General features: G+C 43.4%; 1 protein-coding gene across 5 annotated transcripts in view; it reads right to left on the reverse strand.

Annotated features, from left to right (window-relative positions):
- srrt (serrate RNA effector molecule homolog (Arabidopsis)) overlaps nucleotides 1-24,807 on the reverse strand; it is a 113,006-nt gene that overhangs the window by 49,725 nt on the left and 38,474 nt on the right. For all 5 annotated transcript variants that reach the window (XM_069920110.1, XM_069920108.1, XM_069920109.1 and 2 more), the window contains 9 exons: nucleotides 23,820-23,989; nucleotides 23,008-23,174; nucleotides 21,128-21,286; nucleotides 20,339-20,471; nucleotides 14,366-14,404; nucleotides 12,770-12,939; nucleotides 11,454-11,515; nucleotides 10,472-10,550; nucleotides 4,949-5,140 (listed from right to left, as the gene is read on the reverse strand). In XM_069920110.1, coding sequence (XP_069776211.1) covers nucleotides 4,949-5,140; nucleotides 10,472-10,550; nucleotides 11,454-11,515; nucleotides 12,770-12,939; nucleotides 14,366-14,404; nucleotides 20,339-20,471; nucleotides 21,128-21,286; nucleotides 23,008-23,174; nucleotides 23,820-23,989 — 1,171 coding nt within the window. The remainder of the gene's footprint in view (nucleotides 1-4,948; nucleotides 5,141-10,471; nucleotides 10,551-11,453; nucleotides 11,516-12,769; nucleotides 12,940-14,365; nucleotides 14,405-20,338; nucleotides 20,472-21,127; nucleotides 21,287-23,007; nucleotides 23,175-23,819; nucleotides 23,990-24,807) is intronic.

Consider the following 24,807-nt stretch of genomic DNA (forward strand, 5'->3'; position numbering starts at 1 on the left):
CCTTTTACAATAGATAACCTTTCCTTTAGAGAATGGGAGAGAAAAGGAATTAAAAGAACAGAAAATTGTTTTGGGAAATAATTTATTTACATTTGAACAAATGAAGTACAAATATGGAATAATTCATGGTACAATGTTTGCATATTATCAACTGAAAGCCGACTTAAAGGATAAATTGGGAATCAGACTGAGATTACCAGAAGAAAGCAGCTTTGAATATGTGATTACAGACACAATGATAATAAAAAGATTTATAACAAACATGTACATCAAGCTGCAAGGTAAGGAAAATGATGAAATAAGCTGTAAACCCAAACAAAAGTGGGAACATAAATTAAACAAAAATAAAAAATGAAACATGGGAAAAGTTATGTTCTGGAACTATGAAGAATATAATAAACACAAGGTTACGCATGATACAATATAATTGGTTACACAGGCTATATATCATGCCCCTTTGGCTTGGCTTTGCGGACGAAGATTTATGGAGGGATAATGGCCACGTCAGCTGCAGGCTCGTTTGTGCCTGACAGGTCCGATGCGGGACAGGCAGACACGGTTGCAAGGGAAAATTGGTTGGTTGGGGTTGGGTGTTGGGTTTTTCCTCCTTTGTCTTTTGTCAGTGAGGTGGGCTCTGCGGTCTTCTTCAAAGGAGGTTGCTGCCCGCTGAACTGTGAGGCGCCAAGATGCACAGTTTTAGGCGATATCAGCCCACTGGCGGTGGTCAATGTGGCAGGAACCAAGAGATTTCTTTAGGCAGTCCTTGTACCTCTTCTTTGGTGCACCTCTGTCTCGGTGGCCAGTGGAGAGCTCGCCATATAACACGATCTTGGGAAGGCGATGGTCCTCCATTCTGGAGACGTGACCTACCCAGCTCAGTTGGATCTTCAGCAGCGTGGATTCGATGCTGACAGCCTCTGCCATCTCGAGTACTTCGATGTTGGTGATGAAGTCGCTCCAATGAATGTTGAGGATGGAGCGGAGACAACGCTGGTGGAAGCGTTCTAGGAGCCGTAGGTGATGCCGGTAGAGGACCCATGATTCGGAGCCGAACAGGAGTGTGGGTATGACAACGGCTCTGTATATGCTAATCTTTGTGAGGTTTTTCAGTTGGTTGTTTTTCCTGACTCTTTTGTGTAGTCTTCCAAAGGCGTTATTTGCCTTGGCGAGTCTGTTGTCTATCTCATTGTCGATCCTTGCATCTGATGAAATGGTGCAGCCGAGATAGGTAAACTGGTTGACCGTTTTGAGTTTTGTGTGCCCGATGGAGATGTGGGGGGGCTGGTAGTCATGGTGGGGAGCTGGCTGATGGAGGACCTCAGTTTTCTTCAGGCTGACTTCCAGGCCAAACATTTTGGCAGTTTCCGCAAAACAGGACGTCAAGCGCTGAAGAGCTGGCTCTGAATGGGCAACTAAAGCGGCATCGTCTGCAAAGAGTAGTTCACGGACAAGTTGCTCTTGTGTCTTGGTGTGAGCTTACAGGCGCCTCAGATTGAAGAGACTGCCATCCGTGAGGTACCGGATGTAAACAGCATCTTCATTGTTGAGGTCTTTCATGCCTTGTTTCAGCATCATGCTGAAGAAGATTGAAAAGAGGGTTGGTGCGAGAACACAGCCTTGCTTCACGCCATTGTTAATGCAGAAGGGTTCAGAGAGCTCATTGCTGTATCTGATACGACCTTGTTGGTTTTCGTGCAGTTGGATAATCATGTTGAGGAACTTTGGGGGACATCCGATGCGCTCTAGTATTTGCCAAAGCCCTTTCCTGCTCACGATGGAAAATGTATCAATAGTTCCCAATAGTCGTGTTTGGGTCTTTCTATTTCATCTTGTTAGATAGCCACGTCCTGGTGCCTTCCAGTTTGAACAGAATTCATCATGCGGTAACTCAGATAATCCCTCTTGGTTTTGCACTGGAACTTCAGATAAGTCCACCAACAATGGCTGAGGGAAAATCCATGGCCTTTAAATCATAAAATCTACCATTGAAGTCAGTAACCAACATTTTCAAATGATCAACAATGAGATTTGTAGCAGCGTTAGTTACTTCACACATTCAACCAATAGAATTGTCTGAAATTTCTTGCAGAAATATTCCTTGGGCAGAATTCTAGAAGTGTCATGAATCCAAATATCTTTGTTTTTGCATCAATGAGCATCATATTTGCTTGTTCAATGTAGTTAATTTCTCAAAAATGTCCATCAAGTAACTCACAAGAGCTTTGCCATCTGTTAGCAAGAGCTTCATGTCAGGTTTGCCCTTCAAAAACTTCCTGAGGAGATCAAACAGTTCCATAAACCTTCTGAAGCAGTTTCCCTTTGACAACCACCTTACTTCAGTGTGAAGCAATAATCTCACATGTTCTGCATTTTTATCAACACAAAACTGTTTACAGACATTAACATTTGGCATTAGGTTTGATAGCATTGATACACGACCACAGAATGAAGTATCTCATGTAGAAGAGTGGAAACTTTCTTGGCAACTAAGTTTTCTCAGTGGATAACAATGCACAACCAACATGTTTGGATTTTCATCCTTCATTAAGTTTAAACATTTTGGTTTTTTTTATCCATCATAGCAGGGCACCATCTGCAGCACAAGACACAATCTTTCCTTTTGGTATTTCATTTTCATCCAAATAATTTTTGAGCTGTAGTTAGAGGCTATTTCTAATGATTCACAAAACAACCTCTCTCTTGAAATTCTTCCTGATCAATATATTTCACATACGCCAATAACGGAGCCTCACTGTCCCGTACGGTAGATTCATCCAGTTGTATTGAGAACTTTCGTGATTTCAACTTCTCAATAAGCTGTTTTTCAACATCTTAACCCATGTCATCTATTCTGTTGCAGACAATGGCATTACTCGGACACATTTATTATCCTTTTACAGAACTGTTTTGAGAAACAATCATATTGCAGGTTTAATCATTTCCTCCCCAATCGTATGATTCTTCCCATGTTTTGCTATCAGCAGAGAAATTTCATAATTATCTTCAAGGGTATGATTCAGGGCTGTAGTTTGCACAGCGAATAATGAAGTGATTTTTGATCTATTTTCAAACTTCTCTTTCAGTGATTTAAAATATTCCAATTTCGAATTGACAGGGTTTGGATGTTTTACCCTCAAATGAGCTTCAAGACAGCCTGCTTTCATTGATTTATTTGTCAAAATCTGTTGGCATAAGAGGCCACTGTGTACAGCAAGTATCAACCCAAACCAAGAACTCCACTGAATATTGATGAACCTTTTGCTTGCTTGGTCTGCTTATTTTGAATATACAACAGCGCGAGCTCACTGAGACAGATTAATACAATTGTGCGAGCTCCCTGAGACAGATTGTGGTGAAACCACTTGTATATGTAAATACTTTGACCTTGTATGTTCAACCCTGCTTTCTCTGGCCGGCTCATGATTCCTCCCCTTTATTTCCCCGTAAAGGCTGTCATGCCACAACCCTGCCCCCAGCTGAAGTGTGAGTGTGAGTCGGCAACTCAAGGGATGCTCTCCATCTCTAGCTAATAAAAGCCTTCAGTCTTTTGGTTAATCACAGATTAATCAATTTTTTATTATGTCTTAGAATTGAAAAATGTAATAAAAGTAATGATCGAATCAAAGGAAGAAAACTGACCCTAAAAAAAGGAAACAAAAACTAGCACGGTTTCTGACATTTATTTCTTGCTTTACTTTCTGGGGTCCCTATTTTTTTTCCCCAATTTTGGCGTCCCCCTCACGCTGGCGCAGGACCCCCCCACCACCCCCCGCATCAATACACTAGTGGACAAAGATATATAAAGATACAGGTCTCACTCAGTACTATACAGAAAAAGTAAAGGGGTCTGGATGGAGACACAATTGTGGAGACAATTTTAAGATAACAACAGTTAAAATAAGAGAAACATCGGAAGAGCAAAAACACGTTATGAAAAGAAAAAGAACAAAGTGATTTTACTTGGAAGTTATCACGATTGTGTTCTACTGACAATGTTAGAAAGTCACATCTTTCACACCAACATAACGAGTTTATTTTTTTCAAACCAACTTTTTAATTATTTCCCAAAATATTCCCACACCCCACTAAAATATTCAAGAGCCTCTTGAGAATCTATAGTCTAGTGAGTATGAGAACCAAAATAATCCTAAGTCAAAAATTGCATTTGAGAACTTGGTGAGCTTAAAAATTGATAACTTAACGATCTACATCCCAGAGTTTTGAAAGATGATTTCAAGATGGCGGATGCTTTAGTTAGAATTTTCCAGGGTTCTGTGTATTTTGCACACTGGACGATAGCAAATGCAATCCTCACCAGTTAAAAGACGAAGAGCAAAAAACAAAAGGGGAACTGCCAGTATCAATGGAAGGGAAAACCCTCGGATCAGTACTGAAGAAATACAACAGGACACCTTGACAAGAATAAAAGGATTGACCAAGTAGATGTCAAATGTTTGACCAATCTGCTGCATTTTCTCTGGGAACGTGACTAGTTGAATCGGTCAAATTAATTGCATGATATCACATACAACCCTGAGATTCTTTTCAGTAGGGAAGGAGGAACCAGTGGTTGTGGCATATTTGGATTTCCAGGGCTTTTATAAGGTCGTGCACAAGAAAGTGGTGGTTAATGAACTGACATAAACTGCTGCTGTACACCGAGCAAAGGGTGGGAATTAATGAATCGTTCCTAGATCAGCAGATGGTGGTAAGTGGTTACCTCTGGGATGTATGATTGGGCCCTGGCTGTTCACGATTTGGCTAAGGGGAACAAAGCGTCTTATTTATAAGTCTGCTTCCAATTCTAAACTAGCTGGTAGAGTGTCAACATAGGCGGTAAATTGGGACTCCCCTCTGATGCCGGAAATCAGAAATCACCACAGGGAGTTATGGAAATACTTGGGCTGGCTGCATCTGTGGAGAGAGAAAGAATGCTGACTTTACTGACCTCAACTCTCCCATCCTCGTTCACAGTCTCGGATGACCAGAGTTGTGAGCGGTCATCCAGCGAATGGATGAGTTTAGCCGCCAGTTTGATGTCGTTGCGGACGATCTGCTTGTGTTGCGTAATGCCATTGATGCTGCGGACACGCCTGGCCAGGTCGCGGTTCACTACTGGGCTCAGTTCGCAGTCTCGCAGCTGCAGGAGGGAGAAGGATCACACTGCTGTGGTTATCCAGTCGGCAACACATAGACAGGCCAGCCCGGGGTTCGAGCTCCAAACCAGTCCAAGCACGATAAACCAAATCACCTAATAATGATTTGTCACCAACCACCGTAATTCATATGAATTCCTGCAAGCGTCAAGACTTGCTGAAACACAGCTCTCAAACCTCAGTGGCCAAATTAATTTCTATCCATGGTTACTCTTGCTTATTAAAGGCTGCAGACCAACTGCAGACTGGTAGTGAGCTGTGGAGACACAACTGCTGACCAGGGCTCCGTCCCCATGCTTCAAGAAAGCTTTGTCCTTTAGTGTGGAGTATTCTTCTTCAACTGAGTAGAGGGCAGCATGGTTAGCACAGAGAGCGGCAGTTAGTATAGCGGTTAGTGCAGTGCTTTTAAAGCGCTAGTGACATGGGTTTGAATCCAGCACCGTCTTTAAGGAATTTGTACATTCACCCCTGTCTGTGTGGGTTTCCTCCAGGTGCTCTGGTTTCCCGCCACCCTCCAAAAAACGTACTGGGGTTATAAGTTAATTGGGGTACAAGTAGCCTTCGACTACCTCAACTTCTGACCTAAGCGAGTTATATCCACCCACACATACTGCCAAATTTAAAAAAAATCTTTATTAAAACTACTGTACATGTACAGTAGCTCAAAGTCCCTGCTCCCTGTGGCTCCCCGTGGCACCCTGAGGTCCCCGTTCCCCGGCAGAGGCCCGAGGTCACTGTTCCCAGAGGCAGCCAGAGTTCCCCGTTCCCCACAGCACCCCTAGGTCTCCTTTCCCAGTGGCAGCCTGAGGCCCCTGTTCCCCGTGGCAGGCTGAGGTCCCCGTTCCCTGACTTATACCAACCCCAAGTTACAACCAACCTTTCGGTCCCCATTATGGTCGTAAATCAGGGACTACTTGTATTAATTCTGGCTCGTGTGCTGGCAAGGCCTATTACCTTTCTGTATGTCTAAATAAAAAAAATTTAATAAGACAGAAAATGGATAGTTGACACATGCGCAATAGTTATTTCAATGTCATCAGAGCACTCAACTCTTGCACATCCACCAACTGAACTCCAATACGTGAACTCATTGTGCATGGCCCAACCAGATTCATGCATGCTCACGGGAACGAAGATGACTGCACCCAGCCTATGAACCCCAGAATGCTGACTAATAAGTACGCACGTTTTGGCTCTTACATGCCCTGTATCTGGTTATAGTTTGTCAAGTGCAACATAAACCACATAAATTTTATGTATTTTAAAAAATTTGGTTGTATGTGTAGATGGACGCAAGTCGAGTAAGTCAGGGAGTAGCTGTATTGTGGAATGCTAAGAGAGGTCCCCATTCCCCAATGGCAGGCCGAGGTCCCCATTCCCCAATGGCAGGCCGAGGTCCCCGTTCTCTGTAACAGCCCAAGTTCCCTTTCCCCGACTTCAGAAGGACAGAACAGGCTAGTAGAATAGGCAAATAACGGCCAGAATCATTTTAATGCAAAGAAATGTGAAGTGATGCATTTTATGGGAAGAACAAGAGATAAGACAGAATAAATGACAATGTTCTGAAAGGATGGTGGAGCAGAGAACCCAGGGGGGTGGGGATGGTTCATATTCACAGATAATTGAAAGCAGTTAATCGTCACATACCATTCTGTGCTTTCTCAATCGAAGCATAGAATTCAATTGTAGTTGTCACTTCATAGGAAGGATGTGAAACCATTAGATCTCATTCAGCAAAGATCTTCCTGGGTCAAGGGACTACAGTTACAACGATACATTAGAAAAGCTGGATCTTTTTTCTTTAAAGAAAAGGCTGAGGAGAGTACATAAAATGATGAGGGTCTGGATATTCATTCATTAAGGACCCTCACCACCCAGGCCATGCCCTCTTCACTCTGCTACCATTGGGAAGGAGGTAAAGGATCCTGAAGATGAGCATCTAGTGGCACAACTTCTTCCCCTCCGCCATCAGATTCCTGAATGGACAATGAACCACAGACACAATCTCACTTTCTCCTATTTCCTTGCACCATTAATTTAATTTGAAATGAATTTGTGACATGCTCATGACAATAAATTCTGATTCTGAAGATGATACGAACTGCAAACATTATTGTGAAGTCTGCAGGAGATACTGCCCTCACAACAATCGAGCCAGTGACAGGATTGCTACAGCTTCCAAGACCAGATGGAGTCCACCACGGAGATGTGCAACTGAGCATGTGATAGATCAGATGGAATGAGGCACCCCTCTTCTGCTGGTGGGAAGGGTGCTGTTGGAAGGGGCAATGGGGTAGAATATCTCCCTTTCTGTGCCGTCCCTGGCCCAGGAGTGGTGGGGGAAAAACTTTGTATCTGACCTATCTGGAAATGTAGGAAGCCATTCTCTTTTATGGAGGGTTTGAGTATCATTCCAAAATATTTATATATATTGATTTTCAATCATATCTTCGCACATGTGTGTGTGTGCGAGAGAGTCTGTGTGGTGTGTGTGTACATGTGCGTGCAAGTATGTGTTTATGTTTGAGTATGGTCTGAACAAACAATGTATGTCTCGGTTAGATTATAATAGACTTGAACTAGGGATCAGTGGTTAAGAGGGAATGGGAAGAGCCAATTTCAGATTCAAGTTTACTACTGCACTGTGTGTGATTACAATTTGGAATGTACTGTTAGCAAATGTGGCGAGGACTCTACATTGTGGGCTTGAAGAGGGAAATGGAGGAGGAGTCACGTGATGGAGTAGTGGCCGGACGGTGAACTCCAGCCCTCTCCAGAAAAGTCGGGAAAAACAAGAGAAAACACAAAGGCACAGAAATAAAAGTTACAGAAAAGTGAGTATAAAGGTGGAAAGAAGATGGCGACAAAAAAAGAAAAATCGAAAGCAACGGCAAGAAGAGAGGAAGAGAAGACAAAGGAGGAAAAAGGTGAAGGCCTTACCTGTCCGAAGAGGCCCGCTGCGGAGAGAGAAACCCGCTCCCTCAGGTCGGTAAATAATGGACTACAAAAATGGCTCGCTGAGCCGAGTAAAAGTGCGCGATGCGAATGAAAAAAAACACACCGACGGGAGGGGGGACCAGCTGGGGAGTCGATCTCCACAGCCGGCAACGACAGCTGCAGAACACCTGCAGCAAAAAGAGACCACAGAAGACAATAGAAACAAGAAAGAAGAGGAGGAAAGGGCAACAAAGAAACAACAGATGGTCAACCCAGAGGAAGAGTACAGTGAAATAGATGAAGGGAAAGGCAAGGTAAAGGATATACTTGCTCTTATTAAAGGATACATGGAGTCATTTAAAGAATGGCAAACACAGGAATTTAAGGATTTAAGAAAAAGAATAAACAACACAGAAGAGAAAATAAATAAAATGGAGATGACCTTAACAGAAATGGGAAAAAAAATGGACAAGATGGAAGAGCGGGCAGTAGCAGCAGAAATGGAGGTAGAAGACTTAAAAAAGAAATTGGAGAAATCTAATAAAAAAACTAAAGAGACACAAGAACTACTAGCTCAAAAAATAGATACAATGGAAAACCATAACAGAAGAAATAACATAAAGATAGTGGGCCTTAAGGAAGATGAAGAAGGCAAGAATATGAGGGAGTTTATAAAAGAGTGGATCCCTAAGACCCTAGGATGTCCAGAACTACAGCAAGAATTGGAAATAGAAAGGGCACATAGAGTATTGGCCTCTAAACCACAACCACAACAAAAACCAAGATCTATTGTAGTAAAATTCCTAAGATATACTACAAGAGAAAAGGTACTGGAGAAGACAATGGAAAAAGTAAGAGAGGGCAACAAACCACTGGAGTATAAAGGGCAAAAAATCTTCATTTATCCAGATATAAGTTTTGAACTCCTAAAGAAGAGAAAAGAGTTCAATACAGCAAAGGCGATTTTATGGAAGAAAGGGTATAAATTTATACTAAAGCATCCAGCGGTATTGAAAATATTTATTCCAGGACAACAAAACAGACTATTCTCGGATCCAGAAGAAGCACGAAAATTTGCAGAACAATTACAAAAATAGACTGAGGGAGGAAGACGGGTAATGAGAGTTAAAATGATCACGATTGATATGTATGTGGGTAAAGACAAAAATAGACTGAGGGATGAAGACGGGTAATGAGAGTAAAAATGATCACGATTGATATGTATGCGGGTAAAGAGGTATAAGAGTGAATAGAGACAATGAGCATACATAAATGTATCTGTACTTGGAGGAAAATATAGATAGTATAGACAAGAATTAATAAGGGAAGGTAATGGAATAGAGAGAATAAGGAGGGAATTAAAAAAGTGACCTTTGTGACATATGAAAAGTGAAATCTTTTCTGGGGGAGGCGGGGTGGGGGGAAATAGCGGTCACTGCAAAATCAGTTGACGCTTGCGAGTGGATTCGCAAATCCAAATGGAGAGGGGAGATGTGGTTGTCCGACAAGGGATAAAGGACAACTCAGGAGGTGAAGGGGAGATTGGGGATAAATAAGATAGAAATAGGAGAATAAGGAAAATGTTAGATGTTGTAGGAATGTTGTCTTATAAAGAGTTGAAAATAAGAAAACAGAAATGGAAAAGGAGGAAAGGTAATGATGGAAAAACGGAAAGAGAAGATAAACAAAATATAAAAGGGCTACGCTGAACTATATGTCTTTAAATATTAATGGAATACATAACCAAATTAAAAGGAAGAAACTACCAAATTTAAATGAATAAATGTATTCCATTAGAAAAAATAACATATTGGTTAAGAAATAATATTGAAATATTCGAACAAGTATAGGAGCCTTACATTAAATACAATAGCGAAAACCTACCGGGGACAAACATTACCTAAGTTGATGGAAGGAGAAGGAAAGAAAAGAATGGACTCAGTAGAATATCTGGTGTAATTTTGTTGAATGACAACATTGTCTGACTGGCTTAATGCAACCTAGATTGTATACCTAAAATGGATGAGGGGGGGGGGTGGGGGGGTGGTTTGGGAGGAAAGTGGGGGGGAGAAAAAGTCACTGTATATGTGTGAAAAAGAAATAGTGTATATCATCGCTAATGTGATTTATGGTGTGAAAAATAAAAAAATTTTAAAAATTTAAAAAAAAAGAAGAGGGAAATGGATAAATTTATGCTGGAGATAAATTTGCAAAGGTAAAGGGAAGGAGTCAGTGGGTGGAACGAGAGGGATGCTCTGGTAGGGAGCTGGAGTGCACCATCCACCATGCTGTAACCATTAGATGATTCTATAAAGACCCAAACTGAAATGCAAGAGTTAAAATTCCGTCCCGCTGGGAATTCACAGGGATTAACTTACTCGGATATTCTGGAGATTCCAACAAATTTCCTTAATGTTGACACTTCGGTCAAAGGTGACCCACGCTCTCCGGAAAAACCTGACAGAAAATGATGTTGAAATCTTTCAGCATTCACTGAAATCGCCTCATTGCCTTGTCATTGCACTACTCCACCAAGTGGTGCACAGCACCAGGACAGGCACTCGCTCCCACGAGCTGAGACCCAAAAGCCATCGCACCTAACACCCTCCCCTTGGCACCAGGAAAGGCAATGGCTCATCCCAGTGGACAGGAGCATCCCAGAACTACATGGATGGAGTAACTTTGATCACATGTTGGCATTAGACTTGAAGGAGACAAGTGTATCATGTGGTGCCTCTCCTCTAGAACATTATAAGTAGAAACAGGCCATGCATTAAAATGGTGACTGGAATTCATTGCAGCTGTGGAGGCAGGATCTTTGGGGGAATTTAAAGAGGAAATTAATAGGTATCTAATTAGTCAGGGTACCAAGGGATTATGGGGACAAGGCCGGAACCTGGAACTAGATGCGAGAACAGTTTAGCTTGGGGAGGTTTCACGGATGGGCCAAATGGTCTGCTTCTGTTCCTTTTTCTTGTGAACTTTTCAGCTCCATTTCTGAAGACCTAGGATTTGATCAATCTAATTTGAATCTTGTGCTCCAAGTTTAGCACAAGATTTTATCACCCACCTGCCCACTGTTATGCCATTCCAGTGCAACTCCACGACACTCATCAATCCTGGCTCGAGCACAGGAATGTACACGATTGGCCATTGGCTGCAACTTCCTGCCTCTAGTGCCGTTTAATTCAGAATACAAAGGTGAAGGACAAAGAGAATGGGCAGTATTAGAGAGGTGCACGGAGGGGGTGGCTAGGTTTGGAGACCTGAGGTGGAGTTCAATGGCACACTGTCAAGCTTTTATTCACTGGCCCTACATTCCTTTACAGCCTCTCTTCATGCAGAGAATTTTACACTCACCTGCGTTCCGGCTGTGGCTCAGATAATGCCACTCTCATAAAGCCAGGGAAACGTTTACAAAGCTGCAATGAAAGGAAAACAAAACTTGTTTATTATACTTTTAAAAATCAGCAGAAGAATCCCAGCCCAGCTCAGTGAGAGGTAGGTTTTCAGGCTGAGTTGTGGTCTGCAGCTACGTTCACCCTGACAGGTAGTTTGAGGACCATCATCATTTGGTCTGGTTGCATTACTGACTGGTGCAGAGGTGCCAATGCATAGGACAGAGAGTGGCGAACAGCCCGTGCCATCATGGACATTAGTCTTCATTCCATCAAGGACATCCTCAAGAGGCGGCGCCTTGAGAAAGCAGCCTCATTCATTAAGGACCCTCGCCACCCAGCCATGCCCTCTTCACTCTGCTACCATTGGGAAGAAGGTAAAGGATCCTGAAGAAGAGCATCTAGTGGCACAACTTCTTCCCCTCCGCCATCAGATTCCTGAATGGACAATGAACCACAGACACAATCTCACTTTCTCCTATTTCCTTGCACCATTAATTTAATTTGAAATGAATTTTGTGACATGCTCATGACAATAAATTCTGATTCTGAAAATGGTACGAACTGCAAACATTATTGTGAAGTCTGCAGGAGATACTGCCCTCACAACAATCGAGCCAGTGACAGGATTGCTACAAGCTTCCAAGACCAGATGGAGTCCACCAGGAGTGCTGGGGGAAAAAACTTTGTATCTGACCTATCTGGAAATCACACTCGAGTTGTTTGCTCCTGCGAGTTAAAGTTTATTGTCATTTGATTGCACAAGTACAACCCGCTGAAACACCATTTTCTAGTCGTTGGAGCAACACATGCTGCCACACAACCAGACCTAACACACAACCAATACATGGGCAGAACAAATATACAACGTGCATGAAAATAAATATTGCTTCGTGAATGTGAGAGTCCCCTACAGCCAGTGCAAGCAGCTCCTTTGGTCGTTTAGCGTTCTCGTTGCCTGTGGGAAGAAGCTATTCCTCAACCTGGTGGTGCTGGCTCTGATCCTCCTGGATCTCTTCCCCGAAGGGAGTAGTTCAGGCAGGTATAGTAAATACAGTAAAAAAACCCGTTATCCAGAATTCAAGCAACCGACAAAAAAACCCCCGCACAAATTAAATAGGCAAAAATACGCAAGGTTAAAATTGGCGCACCTCACCTTAGATGGCTAATTATGCACTACGCAATCTCAAGCAACTGGAAAATTAATTTATCCAGCATCTACCAATCCCCCCATGGGTGCTGGATATCAGGGTTTTACTGTACATCAAATTCACTCACCGATATGATTTCTGCCTTTGAGATATTTGGAGCAATGCTCCTCATAAACAATGAGCAGGTTTTGTGAAGTGGCCGAGGTTTAGGAATGACATCCACTTCCTTGTCTTTCTTCTCCTCCTTGAGCTTCTCTTTGTGCTTTTCTTCCTCCTTTTTCTCCTGCTTAGGCTCTTCTGTGAAGCATTTTTAAAAAAAAGATCACAGTTAAATCCCCCATGGTCCGGAATTCATGCCACCAGCAGCTTCAAGCAACCAATAAGAAGAATCGCAGAAAATAAATAGGTAAAAATACAGAAGTTTAAAACTGGTGCCCCCTATTGGACAGATCCATCCAACCAGCAAGTCTACTTACTCTGCGTCTACCAATCTCCATCTGTGCCAGATACCGGGGGACTTTTACTGCAATTTTTTTGGCAGATTGAATCGAATCAGAATTTATTGTAATCAAATTTATTGTTTTGCAGCAGCATTTGAGGTTTAAGATTGAAAAATAATTAGTGCAAAAGAAACGTGAGGTAGTGCCGAAGTTCATTGTCCATTCGGACAACCCTATTGCAGTGCCAGCGACCCGGGTTCGAATCCCGCGCTGTCTGTTTGAAATTTGTAAGTTCTCCACATATCTGCCAGAGCCCCAAGGGCTCTGGTTTCCGCCCTCCCTTCAAAAGAACGTATGGAGGTTGTTGGTTAATTGGGAGACACAGGGTTCATGGGGCAAAAGGGCCTGTTACTGAGTTGTTAAGTCTGAAATTTAAATTTTTAAAACTTAAATTTAAAATTCTGATGGCAGAGGGGAGGAAGCTGCTTTTGTACCATTGGGTGTTTGTCTTTGGGGATGAAGAAGGCGAATGCAATGTTGGCATTCATTTCTAGAGGAATAGCATTCAAGAGCAGGGATGAGATGTTGAGACTATAAGGCACTGGTGAAACCTCACCTGGAGAAATGTGTGCAGTTTTGGGCACCTTATTTGAGAAAAGACATAGTGGCATTGGAGAGGGTTCAGAGAAGATTTACTCAAATTATACCAGGAATGAAGGGGTTACCATATGAGGAACGATCGTCAGCTCTTGAGCGTGCAAAAGGATGAGGGGGATCCTCACAGAGACATTTCAAATGCTGAAAGGCCTGGACAGAGTAGATGTGGCAAGGATAGTTTCCCATGGTAGGGGATTCGAAGACAACTTCAGGATAAAAGGGCATCAGTTTAAAACAGAGACGCGGTCAGAGATTTGAGTCTGGAACATTGCCACAGGCAACTATGGAAGTGAGGTCATTGGGTATATCTAAGGCAGAGATGGACAGATTTTGTCTGATTAGTCAAGGCATCAAAGGGTTACGTGGAGAAAACCAAGGAGCGGGGCTGAGTGGAAGAATAGATTAGCTCATGATCAGAATGGCAAAGCGGACTCGATGGGCCTATATCTTAAGATCGTGTACCACCTTACAGATGTGCAGCCAGCTGTCTTCATCCTGCCAGGGCAATGGGCATGTGGGCTAGAAATCAGGTCAGAGCTTTATTGGGCTTTAGAGGGTCAGCACAGCAAAGGCCTGGCATGGAAATGAACCCTCTCTAGTTTGGTGTGGCATAAAGAGGGTCTTACCTTCTTTCTGTGTCTTCTCATTATCTTCCTTTTGCTTTCCTGAATGAAGATATGGAGACCATAGGAAAAATCAATTCAAGCATCAACAATCTGGCAGTAATACTTTAAAAAATCAAGAGGAAATGGTGCTGCCAGTATTGGTTTGAAGGGAGATTGAGTGCTGCTGGTATTGGGAGGGAGATTGGGTACTACTGGTACTGGGGAGATTGGGTGCTGCTGGTACTGGGAGGGAGATTGGGTGCTGCTTGTACTGGGGGGGAGATTGGGTGCTGCTGGTACTGGGAGGGAGATTGGGTGCTGCTGGTACTGGGAGGGGGAGATTGGGTGCTGCTGGTACTGGGAGGGAGATTGGGTGCTGCTGGTACTGGGGGGTAGATTGGGTGCTGCTGGTACTGGGAGGGAGATTGGGTGCTACTGGTACTGGGAGGGAGAGAATGGTTTGTCAGATTATACATTATAATGCCTATGGGTCTGTACATGTTTTTAAAGGCCTGTTAAAGAGCCAACGGAGTTTTATTTTAAAACCCTGCAACTGCGGTATCTGTGCCTTAAATGGCATTGCCCGTGCAAGGCAGCGGCCACGAAGGACTGCAGTCTCTGGGGAGCAGTGGATCCACACAAGAAACTGGGAAATCACCCCGTTGAAAAGGAGAAGTAGAAGGGATGAGCCTACAGGACGGCGACCACAGTGGTGGACCAGCGAGGGTCCCACACAGGCTGTGGGCGACTTGTGGACCAAGGACTCAAACAGGCAGGGAAACCAGGGATTTGAGAGGACGCTGAGGACAAGAAGGGCTCCCAAAGGACCTTGGGTGCTGATGGTATCCTGATCGTGTCAGATGTTTGGATCTGGAGCTTGGGTTGCCAATGAATCAAACAGGAATCTGTTGTGGAGCAAATCCACGGACACTCAGTGTCTCTGAAGGGACTCTTTTTTTTGTTTCTCTCACTGTAAGAGGCACAGGGCAACACTAATCCTGACTCTTTGTCTTTCTTATAGCAGGCAGAAGGCAACTGTGTAATATTACATGTTCTGCACTATTACATGAGGGAATCTTGGAATACGTAGTACAGTGAGGATTCTTCTGTGAGGAGTCTATCAGGTTATCTCTAACATTCATTTAGCTGTGTAAAGACAATTTACAGAGAATAGAGTTATAATGAAAGGAAAGATCAATTAATACCAAATAAGGGTAGCAGGATAGCACTTTTAAGGGGTTAATTCAGGAGCCTGATAGCTGCAGAGAAGAAACCGCCTTAAAGACTGCTGGTTCATGCTTTAACATTTTTGAGCTTTTTCCTCGATGGGAAGAGAGAGAGAGAGAGAGAGTGTGGCCAGGTTACCAGGTCAGTACCTTCCCTAGTTTTAGACTAAAGGGCACAGGTTTAAGGTGAGAGGGGAAAGAATGTGATTTTATCTACATCCATCATGACATGGAACCTTCCTCAAGAGTGATGGAAGGAGAAATAGGATAATCCTTTTTTTTTAAATTTATTTTTCACACCATAAATCACATTAGCCATGATATACACTTTTTCTTTTTCACACATATACAGTGACTTTTTCTCCCCCCCCTCCCTCCTCCCAAGCCACCCCCCCACCCCCCCTCTCATCCATTTTAGGTATACAATCTAGGTTGCATTAAGCCAGTCAGACAATGTTGTCATTCAACAAAAATACACCAGAAATTCTACTGAGTCCATTCTTTTCTTTCCTTCTCCTTCCATCAACTTAGGTAATGTTTGAGGAGTCACGAGATGGAGTAGTGGCCGGACGGTGAACTCCAGCCCTCTCCAGAAAAGTCGGGAAAAACAAGAGAAAACACAAAGGCACAGAAATAAAAGTTACAGAAAAGTGAGTATAAAGGTGGAAAGAAGATGGCGACAAAAAAAGAAAAGTCGAAAGCAACGGTAAGAAGAGAGGAAGAGAAGACAAAGGAGGAAAAAGGTGAAGGCCTTACCTGTCCGAAGAGGCCCGCTGCGGAGAGAGAAACCCGCTCCCTCAGGTCGGTAAATAATGGACTACAAAAATGGCTCGCAGAGCCGAACAAAAGTGCGCAACCGCGCATGCGCGAAGTTTCGCGCATGCGCGATGCGAATGAAAAAAAACACACCGACGGGAGGGGGGACCAGCTGGGGAGTCGATCTCCACAGCCGGCAACGACAGCTGCAGAACACCTGCAGCAAGAAGAGACCACAGAAGACAATAGAAACAAGATAGAAGAGGAGGAAAGGGCAGCAAAGAAACAACAGATGGCCAACCCAGAGGAAGAAGAAGAGGAAGAGTATGGTGAAATAGAAGAAGAAAAGAGAGGCAAGGTAAAGGATATACTTGCTCTTATTAGAGGATACATGGAATCATTTAGAGAATGGCAAACACAGGAATTTAAGGATTTAAGAAAAAGAATAAACAACACAGAAGAGAAAATAAATAAAATGGAGATGACCTTAACAGAAATGGGAAAGAAAATGGACAAGATGGAAGAGCGGGCAGTAGCAGCAGAAATGGAGGTAGAAGACTTAAAAAAGAAATTGGAGGAATCTAATAAAAAAACTAAAGAGACACAAGAACTACTAGCTCAAAAAATAGATACAATGGAAAACCATAACAGAAGAAATAACATAAAGATAGTGGGCCTTAAGGAAGATGAAGAAGGCAAGAATATGAGGGAGTTTATAAAAGAGTGGATCCCTAAGACCCTAGGATGTCCAGAACTACAGCATGAAATGGAAATAGAAAGGGCACATAGAGTATTGGCCTCTAAACCACAACCACAACAAAAACCAAGATCTATTGTAGTAAAATTCCTAAGATATACTACAAGAGAAAAGGTACTGGAGAAGACAATGGAAAAAGTAAGAGAGGGCAACAAACCACTGGAGTATAAAGGGCAAAAAATCTTCATTTATCCAGATATAAGTTTTGAACTCCTAAAGAAGAGAAAAGAGTTCAATACAGCAAAGGCGATTTTATGGAAGAAAGGGTATAAATTTATACTAAAGCATCCAGCGGTATTGAAAATATTTATTCCAGGACAACAAAACAGACTATTCGCGGATCCAGAAGAAGCACGAAAATTTGCAGAACAATTACAAAAATAGACTGAGGGAGGAAGACGGGTAATGAGAGTTAAAATGATCACGACTGATATGTATGTGGGTAAAGACAAAAATAGACTGAGGGATGAAGACGGGTAATGAGAGTAAAAATGATCACGATTGATATGTATGCAGGTAAAGAGGTATAAGAGTGAATAGAGACAATGAGCATACATGAATGTATCTGTACTTAGAGGAAAATATGGATAGTATAGACAAGAATTAATAAGGGAAGGTAATGGAATAGAGAGAATAAGGAGGGAATTAAAAGAGGGACCTTTGTGACATATGAAAAGTGAAATCTTTTCTGGGGGAGGCGGGGTGGGGGGAAATAGCGGTCACTGCAAAATCAGTTGACGCTTGCGAGTGGATTCGCAAATCCAAATGGAGAGGGGAGATGTGGTTGTCCGACAAGGGATAAAGGACAACTCAGGAGGTGAAGGGGAGATTGGGGATAAATAGGATAGAAATAGGAGAATAAGGAAAATGTTAGATGTTGTAGGAATGTTGTCTTATAAAGAGTTGAAAATAAGAAAACAGAAATGGAAAAGGAGGAAAGGTAATGATGGAAAAACGGAAAGAGAAGATAAACAAAATATAAAAGGGCTACGCTGAACTATATGTCTTTAAATATTAATGGAATACATAACCAAATTAAAAGGAAGAAACTACCAAATTTAAATGAATAAATGTATTCCATTAGAAAAAATAACATATTGGTTAAGAAATAACATTGAAATATTCGAACAAGTATAGGAGCCTTACATTAAATACAATAGCAAAAACCTACCGGGGACAAACATTACCTAAGTTGATGGAAGGAGAAGGAAAGAAAAGAATGGACTCAGTAGAATTTCTGGTGTAATTTGGTTGAATGACAACATTGTCTGACTGGCTTAATGCAACCTAGATTGTATACCTAAAATGGATGAGAGGGGGGGGTGGGGGGGTGGTTTGGGAGGAAAGGGGGGGGGGGAGAAAAAGTCACTGTATATGTGTGAAAAGAAATAGTGTATATCATGGCTAATGTGATTTATGGTGTGAAAAATAAAAAAATTAAAAAAAAAAAAAAAAAAAAAAAAAAAAAAAACTTAGGTAATGTTTGTCCCCGGTAGGTTTTCGCTATTGTATTTAATGTAAGGAGAAATAGGATAATCCTTTACGGCACATGTAGAAACATGAGCAGATGGAGGTGAAAAAAACATTTCCAGATAGTTGGGATATGGATTTTTAGTTGCAATTAGATCATTTATAATTTTATTAAAGAATGGAGCAGCCTTCTGGGGACTAATCCTGATTCATTTGACTGTATGTATCCAACCATTTGAAGTTCAGAGGGATCTGGGATGTGTCTGAGAGTGGCAGCACAGGTGGAGAGGGTGATACTTACCTTTATAAGTTGTAACATTGAGTGTAAAAGTTAGGAAGTCAGCTCTAAAATAGGCAATATTTGAAGTTTGTATGCAGTTGTGTTACCACACTCAGAAAAGATGTGGAGGCTTTAGAAAGGGTACAGGAGGTTCACTGAATGTTATTGAACTAGATGAAAATAGCAAACACTAGAGATCATAGCTTTAAGGGGAAAGGGAAAATGGTTAAAGGAGATTTGTGAAGCGTTTTTTTGAAACACAGGGAGTGATAGGCACGTGGAATGTGCTGCCAGGTAAGATGGTAGAAGCAAATACAATAATTAATGTTTAGACAAGCAGAAGAATAGGCAGTAGGCAGAAAGATATAGATCACGTGCAGACATATAGGGTTGGTTCAATTTGCATCAGTCGGCATAGACACTGTGGGCTGAAGGGCCTGTTTCTATGTTGTTCTGTTCTATGTGAAGGTCAGGATAATAGAAGTGCCCAAGGATATAAAGAACATGAGTGAAGTCAGTGTGTCAGAAGGTAGTTTTCATGAATTTGCAGTACAGTACCCCCGCCCTTATCTGTGGGATATATGTTTCAAGACTCCCAGTGTATGCCCAAACCTGTGGATAGCACCGAACCCTATACAGGGTATGCACCACTTAACGTCCACGATTTGTTCTGTGAAATTGAGTGTCATGTGATGTGGACGTTGTGCAAACGCATATTATTTACTTAGCAAAGCTATATGAGATTTTGTAGTGTACCTGTAAACTTTTTATTTCTAAATAGGGATCATTGTGAGGACCGACACGGGGCTGTGGGCAGTGAGCAGGGCAGTGGGATCAGTGTGGGGGATGTGGACAGAGAGTGGGGCAGTGGGATCAGTGTGAGGACCGACACGGGGCTGTGGGCAGAGAGCAGGGCAGTGGGATCAATGTGGGGACTGACATGAGGCTGTGGGCAGAGAGCGGGGCAGTGGGATCAGTGTGGGGACCGACATGAGGCTGTGGGTAGAGAGTGGGGCAGTGGGATCAGTGTGGAGACTGATATAGGGCTGAGGGGATAAAGTGGGGAAATGAGATCAGTGTGGGGACTGATGTAGAGCTGTGGGGAGAGAGCAGGGCAGTCGGATCAGTTTTGGACCGTGGGTAACTGCAACCACAGAATGTGAAACCGCGGATAAGGGCGGAGGGGGGGGGGGGGGGGAAACCACTGTACGTATATTTATGATACTTGGTTCATTAACTACAGTCCTCGTCTGGTATCCCTTCTGCCCGAAAGCCCCAGCCCGTTGGCTGGTGATTTTTCAAGCGAACTGAGCTTGGCTCACACTCTTCCTCAACCAGCGGAGAAACTGAATATAAAGCAGGGCAATGAGGATCAAAGTTGAGTACTGTGACTTGAATGACTTCAGTGTGAGACATGCTAAAGGTTTGTCGCTGGGGGAGGACTGTGTGTGTGCATTTTTCCCTTCAACTGTCACAGCTGCTGGTGTTATAAAACTTTACAGTACCTGGGTTCTCATCTTCCTTCTTTTCGACTCCCGGAGGCACTATTTCAGGCTCAGATTCTGAGTCGGAGGCAGTGACATCATCCTCGTCATAGCTATCATCTCCACTGTGCTTCCTCTTTCGCTTCTTTGCAGCCTGCATAGTTGCGTGGGGACATAGCATTACTTACCCAGCAAGCACCCACGTTACATCCCTCCTGCCATCGCTCAGAGACCCACAAACTACAGTCGCAGCTACAGGAAGGCAGCAGCTAGATCTCCAGGGATGGACAGTCTCAGCCCTCAGTGGAATATTGAAGTTCAAGAGAGGCTCTGGTGGTGAATTAAGGGAAGAAGGTAGTTTTTCCATTGATTGGGATCAGGTCAAGGACAAGGAGGTGATCAATTCTTTAAATCAGAGCCATTTCTTCCCAAACCGAATGCTAAAGAATAAGTGGCATGGTTAGCGCAAAATATTACAGTGCCAGTGTCCGGGGTTTGAATTCTCCGCTGTCTGTAAGGAGTTTGCATGTTCTCCTTGTGTCTGCTTGGGTTTTCCCCCCGGGGGCTCCTGTTTCCTCCCACCACTCAAAATGAACGGGGGTTGTAGGTCGATTGGGTGTAATGGGGCAGCACAGCTCATCAGCCGGAAGGGCCTGTTATTGCATTATATGTCCAAATTTAAAATTAAAAACGTAGGTGCTACCCTCTGGCCAAGTCAGCCTTTAAGTGGACAGGGAAGGAGTGAGGAAGCAGTGCATTAATGACACAAACAACATACCAAGAGACCACAATAATGACTGAACATATCACCTTTACAGGGACAGAACTCTCCTTGGCAGGCTCACACGGTCCAGCTTCATCCTTCTCTTCCCCGTCCTCGCCTTTCTCTTCATCAGGCACCTCCTTTGATTTGCTGTCGTCTTTATCCTGCTGCACCTTCACTTCGACCGACTGCTCACCACCTTCTGCCTGGAAGGGATTAGCACACACAGCATTGCATGGCCGCTTAAACCCACACACTTTGGTCCTACACGTGCACAGATGATACCAGTGAACACACACGCGCACACTGTAAAACATTCAGAAGGTGATGTATTGGGATATTTGCATATTACACACTAGAGGTCAAACTAAAATAAAATGCCAACTCAGCCTTCTCCCCAGTCAAGTTTTAAAAGAGTGAGGTGCTACAATTTGGAAGAACAAACCATCGAAAGGGATACATAGTGAATGGTCGGGCACGGAGGAGTGTGATAGAACAGAGGGATCTGGGAATACAGATACATAATTCCCTGAAAGTTAAGGTAGGATTGTATAAGACATTGGTGAGGCCAAATTTGGAGGATTGTATGCAGTTTTGGTCACCGAACTGGACAAAAGGTATCATTAAGATGGAAAGAAGGCAGAGAAAATTTGAATAAACAAACAGCACAATAACAGGGCCTTTAGGTCCGTGAGCCCATGCCGATTAACTACACCCAATTGACGTACAACCCCCAGTACGTTTGAACTGTGGGAGGAAACCAGAGACCCAGAGAAAACCCATGCAGACAAGGGGAGAACAAACAAATTCGAACCCCTAGCGCTGGCGCTAACAGCATTGCGCTAACCGCTAACTGTGCTGGGAATTGAATTACATGGAAAGATGAAACAGGTTGGGACTTTATTCCCGGGACCGTAGAAGAACGAGGAGTGATTTGATAGAGGAATGCAAAATGATGAGGGGTACAGAGTAAATACAAGTAGGCTTTTCCCTCTAAGAAAGGTAGGTAAGATACAAACCAGTGGACGTGGGTTAAGGGCGGAAAGGAAAACATTTAAGAGGAATATTAAGTTGCCATGGTTAGCGCAAGACTATTACAGTGTTAGCGACCTGAATTCGAATCCAGCGCTGTCTGAAAAGAGTTTGTGTGTTATCCCTGCATTGGTTTCCTCCCACCCTTCAAAGAAAAAAGCACAAGGGTTGTAGGTTAATTGGGGAGCTGGCCGGCACGTGCCTCTGTAAGTTAAATTTCTATCTTCAAACGGAGAGCAGTGGGTGGGCAGGAGGAGCTGCCCAGCTGAAATGATGAATGCGGAATCAATTTTAACCTTTATGAGAAATTTGGACAGACACTGCATGGGAAGGGTATGGAGGGATAGGGTCCGGGTGCAGGTCAGCAGTACTATCCAGAATAATAGTTTGGCACAGACTAGAAAGGCCAAAGGGTCTGTTTCTGTGCTCTAATGTTCTATGGTACTATATAACTTGGAACGGTACGCAGAGGAGCATCCCTTTCAACCCACCATGTCTAATGGATTCTACCTGTCTACATGTGGACCTATCCCTTCATTCTCTTTACTGTTCACGAGTCCGTATAAATGCTTCAGATGTCGCTATCGTACCTGTGTCACCACCTTCCCCTGGTGCCCTCTCCAATGCTTAAAATTGAGGAGAGAGATGACGACATCCGACACGTAGTGACAATGCCCCCCCAACCCTCCTATTCAGGGGCCTGCCAGCTTTTTGCTCATACCTTGACGAAGGGCTCCGGTCCGAAATGCTGCTGCGTAGGAATGCTGCGTGACGTGCTGAGTTTCTCCAGCACTTCTCTGCGCTGAGCTACAATCCTAGAGTCTGCAGACTTTCTCATGCAATAATGGCACAGCTGCATTTCCAGGTTCACCAGAAGTCAGTGGAGGAGAGTTACCTTTTTGGTGTCTTCTTCCTTCTCTTTCTCCAGCACCTTCCTGTCGTTATCCAAAATCTTCCCCTCTTCCTTCTTCACAGGCTCCATTTTGTCGTTCTTTTCCTCTTCATCCTCCAGGTCTAGAATTTTTACATCAATTTGTGTTCCACCCTCCATCTTTATTACAGCTGCTCAACAGAGAGAGAATGACATGATGTTTATTCCAAGTGAACAGAATGACCCAGTAGATAGTGCTCAGCTAGTTCAGGCTGGGTACACTCGTTACTCTGGAACTAGAGACTTGCAGGACTACAGCATCACCAGAGGACACCACGGTATCTCACAGCCAATAGCTATTATTGCAATGAATTACACTTCCACAAGGAGCGTTCTTTCAACGCTGACTGTCCCAAAATAAAACAATCAATACAGTCAAGTACAAAATTAGGTTCACTTTTTCTGCTGGTAAAAACACAATGCTGGGGAAACTCAGCAAGGCAAAGAGCGAGTTTTCTACAGCAAAGGTAAAGAAGGGCTTGAGTCCTTCATCGTTGGTTATGTGTCTTTATCTTGCAGAGGCTTGTATGACATCAGAAATCCTGGAAAATTTCTACACGTGTGAGGGAAAACGTGCTGGCTGCATCGCGGTCTGACACGGGACACCAATAGCCCACGTGTAAAGCCCCCACAAAATGTAGCAGACACAGCCCAGGGCATCAGGGGCAGAACGCTGCAGCAGCAGGAATCATCAAGGTTCCAGCACACGCTCTGTGGGGACGGAACAGGAGGGAGGACATCAAGAGGGAGAGAGGGACAGGGGCTGCAACAATTACCTGCATCTAAAGCCTTCATAATGATGTTGGCTTTGTCGATGTCGAGGGAGAGACCATCAAACCAGCCATGCTCCATCAGATAACAGTACACGCTGAGCCGTGTGCGAAGGCCAAAGTCAGCCTCCTGTTTGCGTTTCCCAGCCTCATCTGGGTGATACTTAGATCGGAACCTTTAAAAAACGCAAAGAGAACTGATCGTTGGTACAGTTTGGAGCATGGAGCCATGACAAATGTAGCAGTGACGATGAATAGAAAACATGCAGCAAGCAGGGATTTGCCAGAGAGGGAGAGATGAAACAAGGCAGGATAATCGCTCAAACACGCACTGCTGTTTGAGGGTGATGTGATTATACTTATTTTAACTGTCAGACTGGGTTTTGGAAGGGGCAGGGGAGCACTTTTCAACACATGATCTGGTGGTTGAACTGACTTTGTTATAGGTTCTGCCTTTGGGTTGGGGACCCAATCCAGAAACGTGAACTGCCAATTTCCTGCACATTCTCCAACGCAATGCATCACCTTACAATGAGGCCTGCAAGCAGGGTCCCAGGGAGTTTAACACTCAGGGAGGAGGGCCAGTTTAGAAAGTTCTTTGCTTTGCATTTTCTCCACTTATGCTTGATACAATGGGTTCCAACCAGCGCACTGCCATCTCGCCCCTTCAGCAACGGTTGGATACCCCAAACCCACTTGAATTCTATTACTGTGATTTGCATTAGATTGGGTCAGGCCAATGGCTCATCACCGTCAGCTTCTTTAACAGGCTGTTTAGAGCAGAGGTTTTCAAACTTTTTCTTTCCATTCACATACCACCTTAAGTAATCCCTCTGGCATAGGGAAAACAACTGGTTTGGACATTTCAAGGAATAAGAAGGTAGAGAGACAATTTCCTCCTGTTTAGGGAACACAATATTATGATTCCAGATGAACTTCAAACTTTGAATGGAAATCTGGAATTTTTCCCACACAAAACCAGTGAAGTTGGACG

The sequence above is a fragment of the Narcine bancroftii genome, chromosome 2 (genome assembly GCF_036971445.1).
Source record: "Narcine bancroftii isolate sNarBan1 chromosome 2, sNarBan1.hap1, whole genome shotgun sequence".
Taxonomy (NCBI): Eukaryota; Metazoa; Chordata; class Chondrichthyes; order Torpediniformes; family Narcinidae; genus Narcine; species Narcine bancroftii.